The 21664-nt window shown below is 52.6% G+C and overlaps 1 protein-coding gene across 2 annotated transcripts in view; it reads left to right on the top strand.

The window, feature by feature from the left end:
• Positions 1 to 21664, top strand: part of ANXA6 (annexin A6) — a 51407-nt gene that overhangs the window by 23718 nt on the left and 6025 nt on the right. The window contains exons 9-23 of one of the 2 annotated variants that reach the window (XM_059698958.1): positions 160 to 253; positions 668 to 763; positions 1869 to 1927; positions 2856 to 2978; positions 4243 to 4301; positions 5850 to 5928; positions 7827 to 7908; positions 8661 to 8755; positions 9373 to 9486; positions 13185 to 13275; positions 14048 to 14127; positions 14688 to 14741; positions 19889 to 19906; positions 20613 to 20709; positions 21567 to 21662. In XM_059698958.1, coding sequence (XP_059554941.1) covers positions 160 to 253; positions 668 to 763; positions 1869 to 1927; positions 2856 to 2978; positions 4243 to 4301; positions 5850 to 5928; positions 7827 to 7908; positions 8661 to 8755; positions 9373 to 9486; positions 13185 to 13275; positions 14048 to 14127; positions 14688 to 14741; positions 19889 to 19906; positions 20613 to 20709; positions 21567 to 21662 — 1237 coding nt within the window. The remainder of the gene's footprint in view (positions 1 to 159; positions 254 to 667; positions 764 to 1868; positions 1928 to 2855; positions 2979 to 4242; positions 4302 to 5849; positions 5929 to 7826; positions 7909 to 8660; positions 8756 to 9372; positions 9487 to 13184; positions 13276 to 14047; positions 14128 to 14687; positions 14742 to 19888; positions 19907 to 20612; positions 20710 to 21566; positions 21663 to 21664) is intronic. The other variant, XM_059698959.1, reaches the window with a different exon arrangement.

Raw genomic sequence — 21664 nt, 5'->3', positions numbered from 1 at the left:
CCCAGAAAGAAAGGGGGAAAGCTGTGCGGAATATGCAAAGGTCCTGAGGCTGCCAGTTACTGGTCTGCTCAGGGATTCAGCATCACTTCTGAGAGTCTTGGCCAGTGACCCTGCGTCCTGAGGTTCCTCTTTCATCTAGCCCTCCCTCTCCCCCTTCAGGACCTGTACGAGGCGGGGGAACTGAAATGGGGAACAGATGAAGCCCAGTTCGTTTACATTTTGGGGAATCGCAGCAAGCAGCATCTTCGGTTGGGTAAGCGCCAGGAGAGACTGCAGCTGCCCCCTGGGAGTTGTGCCAAGAATCCTGTTCTCTTCTCCTTCCCTACGATGGAGCGTGGGAACTACATCAGCAGCAGCCCAGACGCCGGTTCCGATTTTATTGGGCAGTGGTTTGTATGTCCTTCACCTGAGTCATTAGGAGGATGCTTATCCCCTCCATCTAAGTCCCATCTGTCCTCACGCTGGAGCCTGAGGTGCGCACAGGCGCTCACAGCATTCGCAGCAGGTGGTTGGTGTGTGCACGACCTCCTTGCCACCTCCCCAGCACCAGCCCTGCCTTCATGCTGGCACTCTCTCCTGGCCACAGCGCCTTCCCCCTCTGACGCCCTTGTTTGTTCTCAATGCCACGGGGACGTTCCTGACACCCCTGACTCTCTGTCCCCCTCAGTGTTTGATGAGTATCTGAAGACCACGGGGAAGCCCATCGAAGCCAGCATCCGAGCGGAGCTGTCCGGGGACTTTGAGAAGCTGATGCTGGCTGTGGGTACGTCCTGATGTCGCCTCTGGGGCTGCGAGGGAGGCTGGGGTGCTGGCCCAGGAGCAAGGGGCTGAGGGTGGGAAAGAGAAACCCTGTGGTGTGGACATGGAAAGGGGAGAGCAGTTGGGCAATGAGTTCCAAAGGTTTGGCCAGAGCAGCACCGCTGAGGCGGGGAGGCGGGGGTCGAGCCTCAGGCACCGGCTTCCTCCCCCTGCTCACCCTCCAGCGTGTGGTGGGATGAGAAAGCGCACTGGGCCGGGGTCAGGAAATACTGACCAGGAGAGTGGGTTTCGTGGAGCGTGAGCTGTGTGCCAGGCACTGTGCTGAGGGTTTGATCTTCAAAAAGGACCTGGAGTGGGCACTGTCGTCTCCATTTCACGGATGAGAAAACTGAGTTGCACAGAGGCTGCGTCACTGGCCGAGGGGTCGTTTTGTAATGAACTTCCGGTGTGAGGGATGCCAGGAGCTGACTGGTCAATGTGGAGTCAACATTCAAACCTGGGCTTCTCCCAAATCTGCTGTTGACTTAAAGCCCCTTATCCTTGCTGGGCCTCAGTGTCGTCATCTGACGAATGGGGCAGGGGACGGACTGCCTGACCCAGAGGCCCTTGTGATCCAGACATTCCAAGAGCCCGCATGTCTGAGCCTGGGTTGTGTGTGTGTTTCTTGGGAGAGGGCTACAGCCCAGGCCTCATCTTCCCACCCAGAGCTGTCCCCTGACAGCCCCATTTCCAGTGGTCGGGTTCTGGCCGCTCTGCCCACGGGGTCCAGCGGTCCAGCAGCCAGTACCTTTCAGTGCAGCCGAATCTAAAGACACACCTTTCCTTGCTCCGCCCAGATGCTACCACCCACCCGGCCCAGTTCCCAGTGAACCCCCAAAGGACTAGAAAGTGGGTCTTTGTAATGCATGACCCACATTACAAGAGGCCCGCGTCCTGAGTTCTTTACTCCCTGGGTTTGCGGTACAAGTGGACAGGTCTGGGATGCTCTGGGGCTGCAGGTTATCAGGAGCCAGGTTCTTCCTGGGTTTGGACTTGGTGCCCCCTAAGCAATGGCAACAGAGGCAGGTCACCCCATCCTCCTCCTGAAACCACCTCTTCTTTCTTCTCAGTGAAGTGTATCCGGAGCACCCCTGAGTACTTTGCTGAACGGCTCTTCAAGGCCATGAAGGTGTGTGATGGGTTTGATGTGAACAAGGTTCGGGGAGGGGTCTCTGCCCACCCTGCCAGGACTCTAGGGCAAGTCCCTGGTGGTCCACTGGCCCAAGGGGGCCTTCGGGGATTGGCCGCAGGTCAGAGTGAGAGCAGATTTCCCAGGTGAGCTCCAGAGCCTGCGATGCTCCCTGGTCACACACCTTCCCACCCAGTACCTGCCCTGGCCTCCCGACGGAGCAGAGGGCACAGTGACAGCCTGCACCCAATCCATCCAGCCAGCTGGGCTGGAAGCCCCCACTTTAAAAAAATCCATCAGAATGTTCATATAGAGACCAAGGTAAGTAGAAAGCACTTTTGCATTGTCCGCTAAGAGTCATGATGCTCACACACGACCCAGCGACTGCACTCTGGGCATCTGACAACACCCAGGACACAGAGAACCGATGACATGCCCATAGCACACAGGGAAATGAATGCAGGAATGTGTTGCCAGAGGCCAGAGGCCCAGGCCCCTGCGTGGCCATCCCACAGGAGTGGGCAGCCTACTCCGTGTCTCCCGGTGCCAGAGTGGGGCCCTGGAGAGGTGTGGCCTGTGTTCTTACAGTCTTCTCAGTATTGTCCGTGTCAGGAAAACACTAGGAACAACCCAGTCTCCATCAGGAGTAGCAGGGAAAGTAAGGTCACCGTGGCACACTTACAAAGATCCCAGATGTGCAAACCGAAACAATATATTCCTTAGAGCTACAAAGTGAGGTAAACTAACGAGGGTCGGAATGATGGAGATCAAAGCAGGAGGGACACACAGGGAGGGAAGGTCAGGCTCTGCTTCTTTTGCTCCTGATCATAATGTTTTGTTAGGAAAATTGTATTTTCAACTAAGCTGGGGGGCTGTCAGCGCTCTGGCCTCCTCTCAACTCCGTCCCCCAAACCCACTTGTCTTCCAGGGCCTGGGGACTCGGGACAACACCCTGATCCGCATCATGGTCTCCCGGAGTGAGCTGGACATGCTGGACATTCGGGAGATATTCCGGACCAAGTATGAGAAGTCGCTTTACAGCATGATCAAGGTGAGCGGGGCGAGGGGAGAGGCGGGGCTTCCTGCCGAGACAGGGCTGGGAGCGGCTGTCCTGGAAAGCTGGAGTCCCGGGAGCTCCGGGAGCCCTGCCTGTGGCACGTTCGGGGAAGCTAATGTCTGCCGGTGCTTGTGAGACGTGAATCCGAGAGGCGCCTCTTAGAGAAGGCAGGGCTGGGTCCTGAAGGGCACGCAAGCTGAATCCAGGAGGACTCCCTCCCAGGGCGGCGAGCGTTCAGTCTCGGGGAAGAAGCGGGGACACTGAGGAGTTCATTGGGGACCCCTTGGCCCTGGGCCAGTTGCTGACTCTGGGGTGTCCAGCTCATGAGACTTGGTCAGGAGACTGATGTAGAGTTGGGTTTTTTCTCCTTTTTTGGGGTGAATGGGATGAAGCTTTCTGAGTTCAAGCTGTGCTCCCCTAAGTGTATTTCTAAAGCAGAATTTTATAGGCATGACGTGCAAAAGGGCTCCATGGGAACATGTTTGGGGAAAAACTAGAATAAGCAAAGATAAGCCAGTTTCTTTATCTCAGAATTTCTCACAGCTTTTAATGTGTTGAGTCCATTATGAAGCTCCAAGAGGGAATATGCCACCTCCATTAAATGTGCATTTGTTTGGTTATTTTTTGCCTTTGCCAATGTTTTTGTGTGTGGAGGCCTGTCTTCACTTTGGGAGGGCTGGGCTGGGGATTATCTGATAGATGAGCAGTGAGCGTTTCTTCTTAATTTCACCGTCTGTGAAATCAGATTGGTGCTTGGCATTGTCCGTTGGAGGTATTTATACCCAGAAATTGGCAGATGCTACACATCAGGGCTTTTTTGCTTTTTCCCCCAGAGAGCAGCTGTTAAATACTTTTTTTAAAAAATATATTTTATTGATTTTTTACAGAGAAGAAGGGAGAGGGATAGAGAGTTAGAAACATCGATGAGAGAGAAACATCGATTAGCTGCCTCCTGCACGCCCCCCACTGGGGATGTGCCCGCAACCAAGGTACATGCCCTTGACCGGAATCGAACCTGGGACCCTTGAGTCCGCAGGCTGACGCTCTATCCACTGAGCCAAACCGGTTCGGCAGCTGTTAAATACTTGCGGGTACACCGCTGTTTGGTGCCTTGGCCACTGCCTGACAGGAGGAGAGTCAGGGCCTCAGTGAATAAATGTTTCGCCTCCCCTCTTTGGGGCTCCCCAGAACCGTCTCTCCTTGTCTGAGGATCCCAGGGCTGGGTGAGCGGTAACCCTGCTCTCTTCCCTCCTTCCAGAATGACACCTCTGGCGAATACAAGAAGGCTTTGCTGAAGCTGTGTGGGGGAGATGATGAGTAAGTGGGTGCTGGGCCCGGGGCGGTGGCCTTGGGGGGGGCAGGCCAGGGCTGCCCTGGCCCTCACCCCAGTGGATGGAGCGGATGAGCTTGGGGACTCCCCGAGCCAGGAGCGCCACGCGGGTGAACGTACGAGTGTCTGTGTGTGAACATGAACGTGGCCTTGCACATGCAACGTCTGCTCCTGGCACGTCAGTCTGGGGGTGTGAACCAGGAACCAGAAGATGGGGCCCAGGCCTGCTGCATAGCTGCTCCTCAGTTTCGTCATCCGTTACATGGCAAAAATACAGATGCCTGCTCTCCCTACTCATGTATTCAGTGTATTTTACCAAGTGCCTTCGTGGGAAGTACCTAATGATGTCTGCAGCCTAGAAAGGCATACAGACCAGGGCCTATGTACGGGACAGTCCTGTGGGGGGAAGGTGTGAGCCTGTGGGAGCACATAGAGGTGCATAACCCAGGCTGGGAGAGGCTCCTGAAGACAATGAGGCTGAGGCCCAAGGGGCGGGGGGAGGGGGGTGGTTAAGTCAGCATCTGCAGGAGAGGGTTTGGGATGGAGGAAAGGCCCTGAGATGAGAGGGTACGGCCTGGTTTGGTGTTTGTCTGTTTTTTAATCCTCACCCGAGGATATTTTCCCCAATGATTTCTAGAGGTTGAAAGGAAGAAAAGAAGGGGAAAGAGAGAAAGAGAAACATCAAAATGAGAAAGACACATCAATTTGTTGTCTCCCACATGGGCCCCCACCTGGGTAGGGAACCTACAACCGAGATACATGCCCTTGACCGGGAATTGAACCCATGACCCTTCGGTCCACAGGCCAATACTCTAACTACTGAGCCAAACCAGCCAGGGCCAGCCTGGCTCGTTTTCCTAACTGAGGTCGCACTTGTGTAGAGTGCGGGGAACAAAGGTGAGGCCGTGAGGGAGCAGGGCTGGGGGCTCTTCCTGGCACATGAGCCGGGTGGTGGGCCAGTGAAGAGATGACGTCATGTTGGAGCGTGACTTGACCAGTGTGCTGGGGAGGGAACTGTGGGTACTGAGATTTCCCTTCCCTCCTTCCATCTCTGAGTCCCTGGCTTGCAGGGTCCAGTTAAGTAAGGGCTACAGGAACCTTTGTTCCCCTTGGTAAGAGCCACAGGGGGTGGTTCAGTTCAGCAGATGTTGACTGAGCACCCGACACGCCAGGTGCGTTGCAGGAGGAGCGGTGGAGGTGATGAGGCCATAAGCTGGGCATGGCCTTTTCTGAGAGGGGAGACTTGGATAGGAATCACTCATAAAGTACAAGGAAGAGGGGAAGTAGAAGGATTGGAGAAGTGCTGTCCTGCTTGGGACCCGGGCAGGAAGGCTGTTGGGCAGAGCCAGCGTTTGCAGGGGGTCTCGAGAGAGGACAGAAGGCCCTCAGAGATGGAAGGAGAGAGGGCTCTGGTGAATGGGTGAGGCATAGGCTGGGGAGAAGGTAGATGGATTTACTGTGTGTGTGTGTGTGTGTGTGTGTGTGGTGCCTACGATGACATTCCCTCCTGTCCTCCCCCACCCCCTCCATTCCAGTGCTGCTGGCCAGTTCTTCCCGGAGGCAGCGCAGGTGGCCTATCAGATGTGGGAGCTTAGTGCAGTGGGCCGAGTAGAGGTCAGACCCTCCCCACTTCCTGCTTGACCACAAGCTTCCACTCTCCTGCTCACACCTTCCTGCTGTTCTGGTCAGCGCCCAGCTGCCCCCTGCTGGCCAACACAGGGTTCTCGCATCTGAAGCTTCCTTTTCTCCTGGGAGTGATGACTGTGTGGGCACTCTGGTGTGGGCATCTGCTTCCTGCACTGACCTCTAACACGCGGGGAAGGGTCCTGGCCCACTAACTGCTAACCTGGCTGATCCCCTCCTGGGTCCAACAGCTGGGCTGAGGAGGCATGAAAGCTGAGAACAGAGGGGCACCCAGGGGTGCACCGGAGGATTCAAGGTTGTCCTGACCACCCTCAGACCCAGACTCCACAAAGGACGAGGATGAGAGTGTTCACAGACGTGCCTGGAGCAAACCACTCAGGAGTGGGAGCACGGGCCACACGGAAATATCTGGGACCTTGGATACTCGCTGTGCCCCCTTAGGCAGGTCCCCGCTTCTCTCTGAGCCTCTGCCTCCACCTTTATAATGAGGGTGCTGGACATGGCGGTCTCGGTGCCCTTGAAGGGCTCTTGGGCTCTGATGTTCTAGAACAGCGTTTCCCAAATTATAAGGCAAGAGCTGCCAATGCATATCACCTGGAGTTACATGGGAAATGAATTTAGCCGGGAGAGGCGGACCTCCGCAGCACGAAATAACGCGCAACCTCACGGGGCAGAGAGCTGCTCCTCTTCATTTCGTCACTCTTTCTGGTCATGTCACAGAGAGGGTGTTGGTCGGTGCCACATCTCTGCCACACCTGCTGATTTTCCTTTTCCAGAGAGAGAGAGAGAGAGAGAGAGAGAGAGAGAGAGAGAGAGCGAGCCAGCTGAGCGAGCCAGCTCCGAGCTCCGAGTCTTTGCTTGTGGCAAGAACGGCACCTGCTTAAATGTGGTGATGCGTATTTGACAATGTGGGTTTTTTTGTTTTGTTTTGTTTTGTGTGTGTTTTTTTAAAATATTTTTATTGATTTTTTTACAGAAAGGATGGGAGAGAGAGAGTCAGAAACATCGATGAGAGAGAAACATCGATCAGCTGCCTCCTGCACATCTCCCACTGGGGATATGCCCGCAACCCAGGTACATGCCCTTGACTGGAATCGAACCTGGGACCTTTCAGTCCGCAGGCCGACGCTCTATCCACTGAGCCAAACCGGTTTTGGCAGGGGTTTTTTGTTTGTATTACATTTATTTTCCTGGGTTTATAGGACGTGATACCAACTTCCTGCCTGGGATAGTGATATAAATTATGTTATTCATTCATCAATTTAACAAATATTTTTGAGTGTTTACTGTGTCCGGCACTGTTGAGGATACGTCAAAGAACAACCTGGACAGAAAGCCTTGCCCGTGAGCAGTATTTAAACGTATTTCAGAAGGAATGCTTTAAGGAAAACAGAAAAGAGATTGAATTCAGTAAAAAAAAATTAAATAGCTTAGGGTGTATACAAATATGGAAAACAGAGTGAAGGTCATTCAGGGGTGACTAAAATTTGGGAAACACTGTTCTAGTATTCCAGAGCATTCCTGTTGTCTTTTGGGGGGGGGGGCAGTGGCTCTTTAAGAGGCAGGAGGGCCTTGGGGACAGGACGAGACTGAGGGACTGGGGAGGCCCCCGTGGAGCCAGGGCAGAGCTGACTGGGCAAGAGCCTGGACACTTTGCTTGCCCAGCACTTGCCGTAGCTCTGTCTCTCTCCCTCTCAGCTCTCGGGCAAGGGTCTGTCTGCTATGCCCTCACTCCTGCCTCTTTCCCCCCCAAGCTGCTTGGTTTGGAGCTCGTGGGGACAGCCTCCCCTCCCTCGCATGCTCCTCACTTGGCCTGGCCCCCCGGGGGGCCTCCAGGCACCTGCTCAGTCTATTTCTGCTTCTTGCAGCTGAATGGAACCGTGCGTCCAGCCAACGACTTCAACCCTGACGCAGATGCCAAAGCGCTAAGGAAAGCCATGAAGGGGCTTGGTAAGGGGCCGTGAAAGGGGCCGGGTGGCCTCTGGAGCTTGGCAGGGGGCCAGGCAGGAGCGAGAGCAGAGGGCTCAGCCCTGGGCCCCTGAGTCTCCACCCTCCTGAGGAGGCTCCTGGCTCCCTGAGTGGAGGGGGCATGGCCGGGAGGGGTTGGTGAGGGACTTGGCACAGTCTCTTCCCAGAGACCAAGGAGGCCTCAGGATCAATGCCCTAGTGCAGGCGGAAGATCCACAGGCCTGGGTGCTTGTCCTGGCTTTGCCACCGACTCACTGTGTGACTTTGGGCAAATCCCTCAAGCCTCCCAAGTCTCAGTTCCCCCACGTGCAGAATAAGGGGTGTGGACCCTGTAACCCAGGAGTCCCCAGGCTCAGGCGGGAGCGCCCCCTGGTGGCCACCCCTTCCAGGCCTCCATTTGTCCTGTAGGAGAACTACCCTGGGATGGATGGATGGCCCTTCCTCAGGCCACTGGGACAGCATCTGGGTGGGGCTTCCATTGCCCTTTCCCTGCTTCTGCCCACGGGCACCTCCCTGGGACCTGGGGTGAAGGCCCCTGCTCTCGGGGCCTCGTTTTCCTTTGTCTCCTGGGAAGGATGGTATCTGCTGAGTGTATCTGGGACTCAAAGATAACAGCGTAAAGATGCTTTTGAGAGACGGCGTTCTGTGCCAGAGATTGACAGGGCCCATCAGTGGCGGGTGTGGGGGGAGCTGGGCCGCAGGCCTGCCTCTGAGCCCGTGGCTTTCTGACCCAGGAACCGACGAGGACACCATCATCGACATCATCACACACCGCAGCAACGCCCAGCGGCAGCAGCTTCGGCAGACTTTCAAGTCTCACTTCGGCCGGGTAAGGGACTCAGCCTGGGACCTGGGCTGTCCGTTGGCCTGTCGCAGCCAGCTCTGCACCGAGGGGCACCTGGGTCTTCGTGGCAGGGGGCCCCCTGTGGTCACGTGTTCTGAGAGCATCTCCACCGCTGGGTATGGGCTGCCTGCAGACACATCTGCATCCCCCCAGTTCCTTGTGGTCAGCAACACTCGTGAATGACTTGGAGCTGCTGGAGGCTCGGCTCTGGGCAAGATCGAGGGGAAACGTTGTTTTCATGCAGTGTCTTGGGCGTCCCCCAGTTCCCTCTGCACAGAGAGGCTTCAAGGCTGAGTGTCACTCATTGTGCCTTCGTGGCGCCGGCTTGCGGCTGGCGTGTTTGCCCGGATTGAGGTGGCGCTGTCCCCTTTCCTTCCCTGTCTGCTGCTCCGAGGAGAGCAGGCCTTCCTCCGCGTTGTGTTTTCCCCACCCTCTTTTGAGTTCCTCTCAACAGTAAACCCAACATCAGCAAAAACAGACACAGGCTCCCATGAGCCCTTGCCCCCACGGGGAGCCCCTGTTTCCTCGATATATCCTCCCTGACCTGGGTCACCTGTGGGCAAGTGCTGCTGTTGGCGTGACCACGGCTCTGCCCTTTGCAGGACTTGATGGCTGACCTAAAGTCCGAGCTTTCTGGAGACCTGGCGAGGCTGATCCTGGGGCTGATGCTGCCACCGGACCATTACGATGCCAAGCAGTTAAAGAAGGCCATGGAGGTACAGTGTGGGCAGCAAGCGGATGGGGTCCAGTCTGTGCAGATGTGGGGGGACACGGGGGCTCCTCACAGCCTGGATGGGCTGGCTGTACCTCCTTGGTGGAGCCCCTCCCACACCCAGTTCCAGCTTGAACACAGAAGGGGATGTTGGCACCTATAACTGAAAAGTACAGGACTTGGTCTGGTTTTAGACATGGCTGAATCCAGGGACAAAAAAAATGTTAAATGGGTGGACTCTTGTCTCTCCCCAACCCTGACTCCCCTCTCTTCTGCGGCTCCTGGCTCTCAGCCAGCCTTTCTCCCCATGGCGGTGTGATGGCTTGTGCATATCCTAGCAGCGGGGACCTCCAGTGGAAAGAGTTCCTTCCTCCCAGGAATTCTGCCTAAGTCTCAGCTTTTACTGTGGTTGATTCGAGTGGTGCCACAGGCCCAGTAACCAGAGGGGTCGGAGGGAGCTCCTGGAGCAGCTGGAGGAAGCGGGGTGGGTCTGGAAGGAACAGCAGCAGCCGTTGGGGTCTGTATTCTAGTCTGGCCCGGCCACTTACGTACTGTGTGCTGCTGGGCCACTTACACCTCTCAGCCTGTGTGCTTTCAGCTGTGAAATGGAAACAGTCATCCCTGCCCTCTAAACCTGGGAGAGGGCCAAGTGCGGTCACAGGTATGAAGGGCGCCGTTCGCTCTGAAGGCTGGCCCTGCGAGTAGCGAGAAAGGGCATTCTGTCCCAGCCCGGCTGTTGCTGAGGCTGCTTGGCTTCCCAAGGCTCCAACGGGGCCAGGAGCCAATACCCTTTAATAAGAGCAGATAGTAGCACCTAACTTGGGCTGCGTGTTTTCGCTTAGTGGCTTGTCCCATCAACCCACAAGGCAAGGCTTTTCCTTTTTTTGTCCCCATTTCACAGATGAGGAAACTGAGGCTCAGAGATTAGGTTGCTTGGTCAGAGTCACAGCGCTGTGAAGTAGTAGAGCTGGGATTCGGATCAAATCTGTCTGGCTCTAGAGCCTGACTTGACAACTACATGAAATTGTCACCAGAAAGGGACCAGGACCAAGGCGGGTCTGCCCTGCACAGTCTGGAATGTGTGGGTTCTTGACTTCATGCAGGAAAAGATGTCACAACACAGGTCTAGGAGATTTTGAGATTATGTTTATTAGAGCTGGGGACAATGAAACAAAGGAAGCTTAATGTAGAAGAGGCACAGTCACAGCCACAGGAGCGAACCTGGGCTGGGTTGTGTGGACTCAGGAAAGGAAGTTGCAGAGGCAAAAGAAGTGAGCCATGCTGGGCTGCGTGGACTCAGGAAACAAGTTACAGGGGTAAAAGGAGAATCCTTAGAGACAGCTTCCGAGGGTTAGCCCAGGACAAGCTGCCGCTGCTCCCCTGGTTGCAAGTCTCATGGAGACCCTTAGAGCTTAGGTAGGAGAAGGAAAGCAAAAGTATGCACCCGCGGAAAGGGGCAGTGTGGGTGTGCTCAAGGGAGAGAGAGCACACGGGGTCTTGAGGGTTCGAGTCTCTTTTCTAAAGGTGGGAGTTTTAGGGGAGGTCTCGGGGCAGGGTCTCAACAGAATATTCAGGAGCTTTCCGGGCGTGTCCTCTAACGTGCTGATGCGTCGAAGTCAGCCTATAGGGGAGTTTGGGATAAATCTCCGGTCAGCTTCACTGCTTTACTTTTATCGTGGGTTTGTCTGGCTCTAATTGGGCTTTTTAATTACTTATTCCCCTGATTTCATCTGTTCTGGAGTTTGGCTGGCAGTGATGGCATCAACTGGGTCTCTGTTATCTCTCTCCCTGACGGGGGATTTAAGCTACTCACTCTCTGATTGGGGAGCCATCTGCTCCCAAGTGACCTTGGTTAGGGAAGATAGGATCTTATGATTCATTAGCTCAGCCTTATGCAGCTGTTTTTGTCTCAGTTTCCCTCATTCCACTTGCCAGGAGTTTCCCTAATTTCTTACTATCCTGCCTCAAAATCAGTAGGGCTTTGGCCTCTGATAGATTTAGAGAACAAACATTCCCTGGCAAAGCAAGTTGGGATTATTTGTCCTTTTAAAACTCCTAGACAAAAAAAGCGAATGACTTTAAAAAAACAAAAAAAACCCACACAGAATTGAGAGAAGGGTGAGGCTAGACCAGTGATGGCGAACCTATGACACGCGTGTCAGAGATGACACGCGAACTCATTTTTTTTGGTTGATTTTTCTTTGTTAAATGGCATTTAAATATATAAAATAAATATCAAAAATATGAATCTTTGTTTTACTATGGTTGCAAATATCAAAAAATTTCTATATGTGACACAGCACCAGAGTTAAGTTAGGGCTTTTCAAAATGCTGACACGCCGAGCTCAAAAGGTTCGCCATCACTGGGTTAGACCCTGGGTGTCTGGGAACTGAGGATCAGGCTGACCTCACCAGTGCAGCTTTTAATAAAGAGGCTGTTAAAGATCTCAGGCAGCCTCAGTCTGCTTCAGGGCAGAGAACTCAGGGACCAGTTGACCACTGGGCAGTAACCTCCCAGGACAGAGAACACAGCTTCCCTGTTTGTTTGTTTTCCTCACCCTAGGATATGTTTTTTTTAAATATTGATTTGAGAGAGAAAGAGAGAGAAACGTTGATGTGAGAGAGAAACATCAATTGGTTGCCTCCCGTACACGCCCAGACCAGGGATTGAACCTGCAACCTAGGTATGAGCCTGACTGGGAATCGAACCCGAAACCGTTAGGTGTATGGGATGACACTCCAACCAACTGAACCACCCAGCCAGGGCGACTTCCCTGTTTTTATAGTCATAGCCCAGCAGCCTGCACAGTGAATGGCATATGGCAGATGTTTAACAGATATTTGAATCTACCGATCGATTAGTCCATCAGTCTTGTCGCCCTCCCTCAAAGTGGGGACCTTTGAGGAGCGGGTTCCCCAGCTGCCTCAGTCCCGAAGACCTAATGGATCAGTCCATGTGTCACTGATACATCCAAATATAAACAAATAGAGCATATTTTTTTTCCTTCTTTCTTCTGACAAAACCGTATGTGTTCACTGTGAAAACTTGAGGAAATATACACCGAGCAAATGAGAAGAAAATAGAAATCATCTGTGAGCCCTCATCTACCCAGAGACCAGTCACAGATCCTGTGATGTGTGTCCTCTGTTCCTTTTATATACTCGTGTGTAAATATTTATATTCTGAAATGTACACGTGGTATATGCATTTTATGTACAAGTACCCATATACCATATATTCTTTTCATTTTAAATTTTGAGCCAAAGCAATTTTTGCCCATCGAGTGTGGCTCAGTGATTGACTGTGAACCCAGGAACCAAGGGGTCACCGGTTTGATTCACGGTCAGAGCACATGCCTGTGTTATGGGCTCAATCCCCAGTAGGGGGCATGCAGGAGCAGCCAATTGATGTTTCTCTCTCTCTCTCTCTCCCTCTCCCTTCCTTCCTCTAAAAATCAATAAAAACATTTAAAAAGAAAAGCAGCAATTTTTGTGGGAGGTTCCGGAAATCTTGACAAGCTGGCATGTTCGCCCCTGATTGGGCCAAGGTCTGTGGTCTGGGGGCTGCGTCTGGGTAAAGGGAGAAAATCCCGGAGGGCTCGGTGGCCTGAGTGTTCACCTCCTGGTGGTTTCTCGGAGCATGCGCGCCTCTGCACGCGGATCAGGGCTGTGGTTCCAATGCTCTTCACCTTGACGTTCTAGGGAGCCGGCACCGATGAAAAGACTCTCATCGAAATCCTAGCTACTCGGACCAATGCTGAGATCCAGGCCATCAATGAGGCCTACAAGGAAGGTGAGTCGTGGGAAGGAGGCCTGGGCCCAGCACTACTGGGAGGCGGGTGGGCGAACAGCTAGGTCCCCCACTTCCCGCCTCGTCCACAGCTCTGCCCACAGCTCTGCCGTCTCCCTTCTCTCAGGCCAAGAGGCTTTGATAAGTGCCGTGGGTGGTGCCAGCCCTGTGTCTGGGGAAAGGGAGCTCCAGACAGAGGCCCCGCCGGACAAAGGCCTGAGGGTAGAAGAGTGTCTGGGAGTTGAGGGGAGAGAGCACCCGGGCTGCTGGAGAGGAAGGGCAGCTCGGTGGGCGGCCTGGCAGCCTCATGGGGCCCTGCGTTCTGAAGGCGCGTGCTTGATTGCGTGCCACACTATTGCCATCTTGAAATTCTTACTAATTTTTTCACCAGTGACCTTATATTATTCTGAAGAACCTTCCGTACCGATCAAGAGTGCTTAAACTTTTTCTCTTGAAAGCAGCTTTAAAATGGTAGATTTTGTGAGGTGAGAGCTATGCTTGTGGGGCCAGCAACTGTCATGCAGGAGGGAAGGTGGAAGAGAGAATGACAGGGAGGCTGTTTGATGGGAGAGGCAAGACCTCACCTGGGACAGGAGCAGAGAGCGGTGAAGGACCAATGGGCATATTGGTGTCAAGGTCAGCAGATGGTTGAATACTCCCAAGAACCAACTACAAACTCCTTCATCCCCACCACCCCCACCATGTCTGGGCCTCTAGGTCCCCCCCACCAGTCCTCTTGGCCCACAGCTGCCCACACCCCCTTTCTCTGTCTCAGACTATCACAAGTCCCTGGAGGATGCTCTGAGCTCTGACACATCCGGCCACTTCAGAAGGATCCTCATCTCTCTGGCTACGGTGGGTGATTCATGGCCCCAGGCCTGCTGGCCCTCTGGGGCCCTGGGAGGAGGGCAGGGTTGCTATCTGGGGGGCAGGGGACAGGAGCCCAATCCTGAGGAAGAGTGGGGATCTTCCCTTCTTGCCAACTCAGTCCCACTGCTGAGGCAGTTACTTCCTCGTGTAAAGGCTTCTCCACTGTTCACTTTTCAAAGCTGGTTTGGTGCCACCTTCTCCGGGCAGCCCTCCCGGGATGGCCCTCAGCCTGGCTTTCTGGGCACTCGGCTGACAAGAGGAAGCCATGTGGGTGACCTTTCCCTGTGTTGTTACCAGGGGCTGCCACCACCATCTCTTGAATTCTCACAGCCCGGGTGCCAGGCCCTGATCCAAGTTCACTGTGTCTGAGTCGGGCCTTGGGCCAAGTGCCTTCCAGACGTTCACATGCAGTGCTCACGAAGCCGACCCCATGAGGGCCGGATTATTGTCCCCCGTTCCAGCTGAGGGAAAGGGTTCCTGTGGCTGCTGAGGGACAGAGAGGGTGGATGTCTGGGGACTGACCTTTCCCACTGGTCCTGCTGCAGGGGAACCGTGAGGAGGGAGGAGAAGATCGGGAGAAGGCCCGGGAAGATGCCAAGGTGAGACCCCAGCTGCTTCAGCTGGCATCCGTCCATGCCAGGCCCTGGATCTGGGAGTGGGGAAGGCTCTGGCAAAGGCATGGGTGGTTTGATGGGCAGACACTTGGACCCTTCCACCCTTAGAAGTGAGATTTTGAGGGCTCTCAGAGCTGTCCGAGTGATGTTCGGGGATGGGGTGCTGGTCTTACTGGTATTTCTTGTGTGAAGAGTCAGGCTAAGAGTCCCAGACCTTGAGAGCTGGAAGGGACTTACAGATCATCCAGGTCAAACTCCTCGTATTACAGAGGGAAAACAGGCCCAGAGAGGGCGAGTGACCCCTGCAAGTCACACCGCAAATCAGTAGCCCAGGTGAATTGACCCAGAGGGAGCAGGTCTGGGAATTTTCTGGGACGGGGGCCTGAGCGCTACAGCTCCTAGTTTATTATTTATGAAATGGGACCAAAGTTGAAGGTCATATCCTGGGAGAACCTAGAAAGTGAGTTTACCAAGGGCTGAGGTCTTTGCTTTGCTCACTGGTGTACTGAAATGGCACGTGATCAGAACGCAGTATATATTTGCTGTTGAGTGAATAAGGGGGCAGGGGGTTCTCTCGGGTCTCTTGGCTTCTCCGCTTCTGCCTTGCTCCTAAGGCTTGGGGAGCTTGAAGTCTGGGGGTGGCTTCCCACAGAGGCTGGACAATCCCAAATCCATTGTGCCTGAGTGTCCCTATGGCTGGCAGCCCCTGCCGAGGCCATCCACACTGTCCCCACTCACCTGTGCCCTGATCCCAGCTCCTTCTGGCCCGGGTCCTGGGCTCTGTCTCTTTCTCCTGAACCATTCCCAGCCCCAAAACTCTAGGTCCAGGGATTGGCACAGACACCACAGCCTGCGGATCCAGCCCCTTCTTTTACAGTTGTGGGTTGAAGAGAGCTCTGATGGATTAGGAGTCAGGTCCCAGTTCCACCAACAGAGGTGTGGAATGTTACTGCAGCACCTGAGCCGGAGGCATCCTTAGCTGTGACCTGACAACGATAGAACTATTCGAATGCTTGCTAAGTACTGAGTATGATGCTAAGACTACTTTGTACTTTTTTATGCCCCCCCCCCCTTTTTTATTGAAGGAAAATGAAACTCCTTACAAAGCCAAGGGTACAATGTCTAAGTGCCCATAGTGTGATTTGAACCCAGGCCTGCCTGGCTCAATATAGTTATTTCCCTGCACCTTCCGAACCAATCGTCCAGGTGTCCAGCCCCTGGTTTGGGAGTCCGCTGCCAGAAGCTGCAGGGTTCCATTCATGGGTGTGCCAGCTGCATCATGAGATGTTTCAGGGACTAACCTGGGAACCCAGCCCTCTAGAGTGGCTTTCTGAGGCTGGATTTCATTCACTCATTCAATAGAGTGGCCCTGGTGTGCTGCTGAGGGTCTCTGAACCTGGCTTACTCCTTAAAGCTCACCAGAAATCCATTGTCTCAGTGCTTCTGGAAATTTGGTGCCTGGTCTGCCTATGAGGATATGCTTCCAGTTGCTACCAGCAGGGGGCAGTGGTGAGCCTCGCTTGCAGCTTTGGGGGAAGAGAAGGGATGAGAGAGAACCTGGGTGGAAACAACCAAAGGAACCAGAGCCCTGCCCCACTCCGCTGCCTTTCCAGATGCTAGACCCTGGTCTTAGTTCCTTATAACTAGGAAAGTTACATGTATTCTTTTGTAGAAACTTTAGAAAATAGAGACAAGCAAAATAAATACAAAATCCAGAACCTAGTAATAACCATTGTTAACATTTCGGAACATATTGTTCTAGTTGTCATTCCTGATTTATGATAGTTAAAAATGTAAAAATAGCATCCTGATAAAACTGTGGCATATTATATTTAAAAATCACCATCATTTAATGGCTATATACTGTCCCATTTAAGATCTGCCACACTTTATTTAACCAGCCCTCGTCCGAGTAGCCAACTCTCTTATCACATGCGTGACTTTTTCCCTTGACTCGATTTCTAGAGGTGAAATGGGAGTGCTGGCAGAAAATGTATCCAAAAATTGAAGGCATTTGGTAGGCAGAACCACGTTGCCCCCTGAAAATCTAGATAATGCACCTTAGTTCTTAGCAGTGTTTGCTGGTTTTATGCCTCCCCCTTTCCACACTCTCACCCGGGCCTCCAGAACAAACTCTTAGGGCTCTGGGTCTGTTGTGAACAGGTGACCCATGTCCAGTGTTCACCTCTTGCCCCACAGTCATTGCTAATAGCTCCCCTTTCACTCTCCGTGTTCCGGTTGGAGCAATAAATAATATCGATAATCTAATTGTGAAATGAATTGTGGCCATACAAAAGAATACCTATAACTTTTCTAGCTTTACTCTAAGAGTGAAATGAAGATTTGTGGCCAGTTTTAGACAGTTTAGTCCCCGGATTGTATTTTTTAATATGACAGCACAATTGAAATAGAATTCATCCACCATACTAGTACAATGACCCATTTAAAATGTACACTTCAGTGGTTTTTAGTGTCCTCACAGCCTTGCGCAACCACCACCACAGTCGACTTTAGAACATTTCATCATCCCCAAAAGAAACTCTGTACATACTACAATTACTCCTCATTTCCTCGCAACCCCCCAGCCCTAGGCAACCACCGATCTACTTTCTGTCTCTAAGATTTGCCTATTCTGGGCATTTCACATACGTGGAATCATGTAATATGTGGTCTTCTGTGACTTTTCTTTCACTTAGTATAACATTTTCAAAATTTACCCATATTATGCCACATATATTTTTCTTTCCTTTCCATTGCCAAACAATATTTCACTGTATGAATATATATATTTTTAAAAATCCATTTATTAGCTAATAGACATTTGGGTTGTTTCTACTTTAGGGCTATTACAAAGAATGCAAACATTTGTGTACAAGTCTTTGTGTGCACATATGTTTTGTTTCTTTTGGGTATATTTCTAGGAGTGGATGACTTAACTTTTGGAGGAACAGCCCAGATTTTTACATGAAGTAGCTAGGCTAATGAGAAAAAGTGTTTGTGTTGACTGTCTGGAAAATTATTTTAGTAACCCACTACATTTTTCATATTACAAATACTATTATTTTAAAGGTATTTTGAAAAACATATGCCTGAGGTTCTCTGATCCAAATAAATGAAGAATGTTTGATACCTTAATTCCTTTTTCTTAAAATTTTTAAAACATCTCCCTCTCTTAAAATAAAATACTAGGAATTTTTAGCATAACTTTTTTAAAAATTGTGGTAAAACGTGTATGACACATAATAAAAATACATATAACATACAATTTACCATCTTAACCATTTGTAAGTGTCCAATTCAGTGACAATAAGTGCATTCACATCGTTGTGTAACCATCACCACTGTCCATCCGCTGAACTCTTCATCTTGTAAAACCGAAACTCTGTGCCCATGGAATAACTGCCCATTTCCCTCTCCCCAGCCCCTGGCAACCACCGTTCTACTTCCTGCCCCTGTGAATTTGATTACTCCAGGTCAAATAGTCACCATCATCCAGTATTTGTCCTTTTGTAACTGGCTCATTTCACTTGGCATGATGTCCTTAAGGTTCAGCTACATCATTTTGTTTGTTTGTTTCTTACTGGGTTTTTTTTTTTTTTAACCTTTGTAAAAATTGATTTCAGAGAGAGGAAGGCAGAGGGAGAGAGATAGAAACATTAATGAAGAGAGAACCATCAATCAGCTGCCTCCTGCATGCCCCCCACACTGCACATGGAGCCCAAAACCCAGGCATGTGCCCTGACTAGGAATCCTCCTGGTTCAGGGGTCGATGTTCAACTACTAAGCCGGGCAGTTTTTAATGTAGAAAAGTATAAGTAAAAACCAGAAGCATCCCGTAAACCTAGTAGCCCTGATAACTCCGATTTGACATTAAAATAAAAAATAAGAATAACATACTCGCATGCTGAGAAAATGTAAACATAAAACTTCAGGAAAAATAAAATAAAATGCAAAAGCTTCCCCCCACAGTTCCCCTCAAAGCTAACTGCGGTCAGCGGTGTCCTGACCGTCCCTCCACATGACTTCCCAGGAAGTAGGGAGGAGAGAGTGTGTGTTCATCTCCTTATCTAGATAAAAGGAACACTGTTAGCCACAGTTATGCACTGTTAGGCTACACTTTTCTGCTTAATTTAAATGGAAACTCCTTATCAACACTGCAGGCCACTCTCGTTCTTTTAAATAGCCGTGTGGATTTCCTTTCTCACATTGGATGAGCCGTGCATGGCCTGGGTAACGAGCCGTCAGTAATGGTGCCCGGTTGTTCCCTGTTTCGAAGACTGTGGCGGCGGCACCGTGCGCTGTCTCCGCAGACCTGGCCAGTCTGTCTGTGAGGCCGGTCCCAGCCACCCCGCTGCTGGATCCAGCAGCACGTGCCGTTTAAGTTTTGGTGGACATTGCCGACTTCTGGAATGAAAAGAAGCTTTCCAAAGCAGAGAGCTGTTGGGAAGTTCATGAAGAGGATGGTTTTGGTCTGTCCGACAGATGAAAGGGTCGGCAGTTTCGGGAACAAGGGCAAAGGCAGAACTCAGCCTGGGGTGCACAGGGAGGCCACATTTCACACCCAACAGACTTCGTGCTTGGCCTGAGGCAGCGATGAACACTGTCCCTGTAAAATGACTGGATGGCTGGCACTTCCCCCTGATGGGCTGTGTGCCCTGTAAATCCCCTCGCCTCCAGGCCTCAGCTCTCCTGTCTGCTCTCTGTCACTTGAGGGAGTGAAGTGGCAGGTCTCCTGAGGACCCTCCACCGAGCGGGGGCAGGTGTGAGGAAGTCTGACTGCTCAGGGCTTGCAGAGGAGCACACTAGGTCTGGAGGTGCCTGGGTTGCCCGGGTGACGATGGGCAGAGTGCCCTGCTCTGTGTCCTCCCCTCCCCCCTTGGTGAGCATTTTTGCAATGAATTCCCAGGCCTATCCCCATGTTGATCTCCAGCCCAAAGGTCAGGGAACCATGTTTTCTCTCCTCCTTGCTCCCGTTGTGGTCCCGAGTCCCCTTGGGGCCTCCCCTTGGGGTCTCTCGGGACCTCTGCCACCCTGAGCCAGGCCCCTGTCCCGGCACCCCAGGGCCCCCAGAGCCACCCTCTCCGGGCCTCCTCTGACTCTTGCCTCCCCCCTTCTCTCCCCCCTGCTCTCAGGTGGCTGCTGAGATCTTGGTGAGTGCCGTGGTCTCCCTGTGGGTTAAGGCCTGTCTGAGTGAAGTCTGATTGTGCCTGTTCTGGGCGGGGCTGAGAGGGCAGAGTCAGGCGGTGATTTGGGGTTTGCCTCGCAGCTTCTCTCTCTCCTTTAAGAACCCCTCTGGGTAACATATGGGCCAAGGCAAGTGTTTCCCTGACTTTACCCACTGGTTTCCCACATGATTTGTGCTACATCCCCTGAGCTGTGAATATTTCCTTTAAATAGACTCTTTTTTAAAACCTGAAATCAGTTATTTTTAAAGGGAAACTTTGAATCAATGCAAATAGAGCTGTAGCTGGCTAGATCATTGTGGAAACATAGACGTGGTGTGTTAAAGTCTGTGTGACATTCCGACACTCGGGAAACACTAGCTGGGCCACTTCTCCCTGCCCGTGTGCATGACACGCTTCCCGCGTCTCCACGCCCAGTGCCTGTTTGCCCCTCCCCTGGGTCGCAGTCCTCGGCCCTGAGGCTCAGCCCTGTGTGTCAGTCCCCAGGGATCGTGGGAACTGGTGGGGGTTGAGGAGGCCGAGGAAGGAAGAAGGGGCCAGTGTCAGTGTCCCTGGGGGGCTGGGTTAGCCCAGCTCCTAACTGCCCGCCGCCCAGGCAAAGACATGCAAGTGAGGGATAACCAAGGCCTTCCCCTGTCTCCCTCCCCACTCCTTGCCCCCACGGTCCCTGCAGGAAATAGCAGACACGTCCAGCAGCGGAGACAAGACCTCCCTGGAGACGCGTTTCATGACGATCCTGTGTACACGCAGCTACCCGCACCTCCGGAGAGGTGAGCCTCACCCCTCCCCTTCCAGTCCGCAGGAAGACCCTATGTTTGTCGACCACAGGCTGGGCCGGACTGTCTGGATCTGAGTCTCCCACTTAGCCCTGGGGCCTTCAGCAAGTTAGCCAGCATCTGTGTCTGAGCTCCCTTAGCTATACACTGGGATTTTAGCCCTACCACGCATGACTGCTGTGAGGATATGACAAATGTAATTCACAAGAAGCACTTAACACAGTGCCGGGCACATAGTAACTGCCTCAGTGTTATCATTAGGATTCCTTAGAGCAGTGGTTCTCAACCTTCTGGCCCTTGAAATACAGTTCCTCCTGTTGTGACCCAACCATAAATTATTTTCGTTGCTACTTCATAACTGTAGTGTTGCTACTGTTATGAATCGTCATGTAAATATCTGATATGCAGGATGGTCTTAGGCGACCCCTATGAAAGGGTCGTTCGACCGCCAACGGGATCGCGACCCACAGGTTGAGAACCGCTGCCTTAGAGTAATCTCCGTCCCAACTTGACACAGGAGGATGGGAGGCCAGAAACGGGGAGGGGTCCTCCAGGGTCCTTCAGTGAGTTCACAGTAGAGCTGTGACTGGGAGCCACGCTCATCTACTGCCCTGGCCCTGTTCCTAGAACTTGTCCAAGGCTCTGGGGCAGTGTCTGATTTGACACGGTTTGGCTCTGAGCCCAAGGCAGCCTGAGGTCAGAAATTCCTCCCTCAATGATGGTGCACTAGGCACAGCCATACCTGCTGCCCCTTTCCACAGCCTGTGGGCGGAGCTGGGTGCGGGGGAGGGGTGATCTCCCCCCTCCTGAGCTGAAGCTCACCGCCCCTCTGGGGCTTCTCTTGGGGCCAGTCTTCCAGGAGTTCATCAAGATGACCAACTATGACGTGGAGCACGTCATCAAGAAGGAGATGTCTGGGGATGTCAAGGACGCGTTTGTGGCCATTGGT

The sequence above is a fragment of the Myotis daubentonii genome, chromosome 5 (assembly GCF_963259705.1).
Source record: "Myotis daubentonii chromosome 5, mMyoDau2.1, whole genome shotgun sequence".
NCBI lineage: Eukaryota > Metazoa > Chordata > Mammalia > Chiroptera > Vespertilionidae > Myotis > Myotis daubentonii.
Note: the sequence above shows the minus strand (reverse complement) of the source record. Positions and strands in the feature narration are given on the sequence as shown.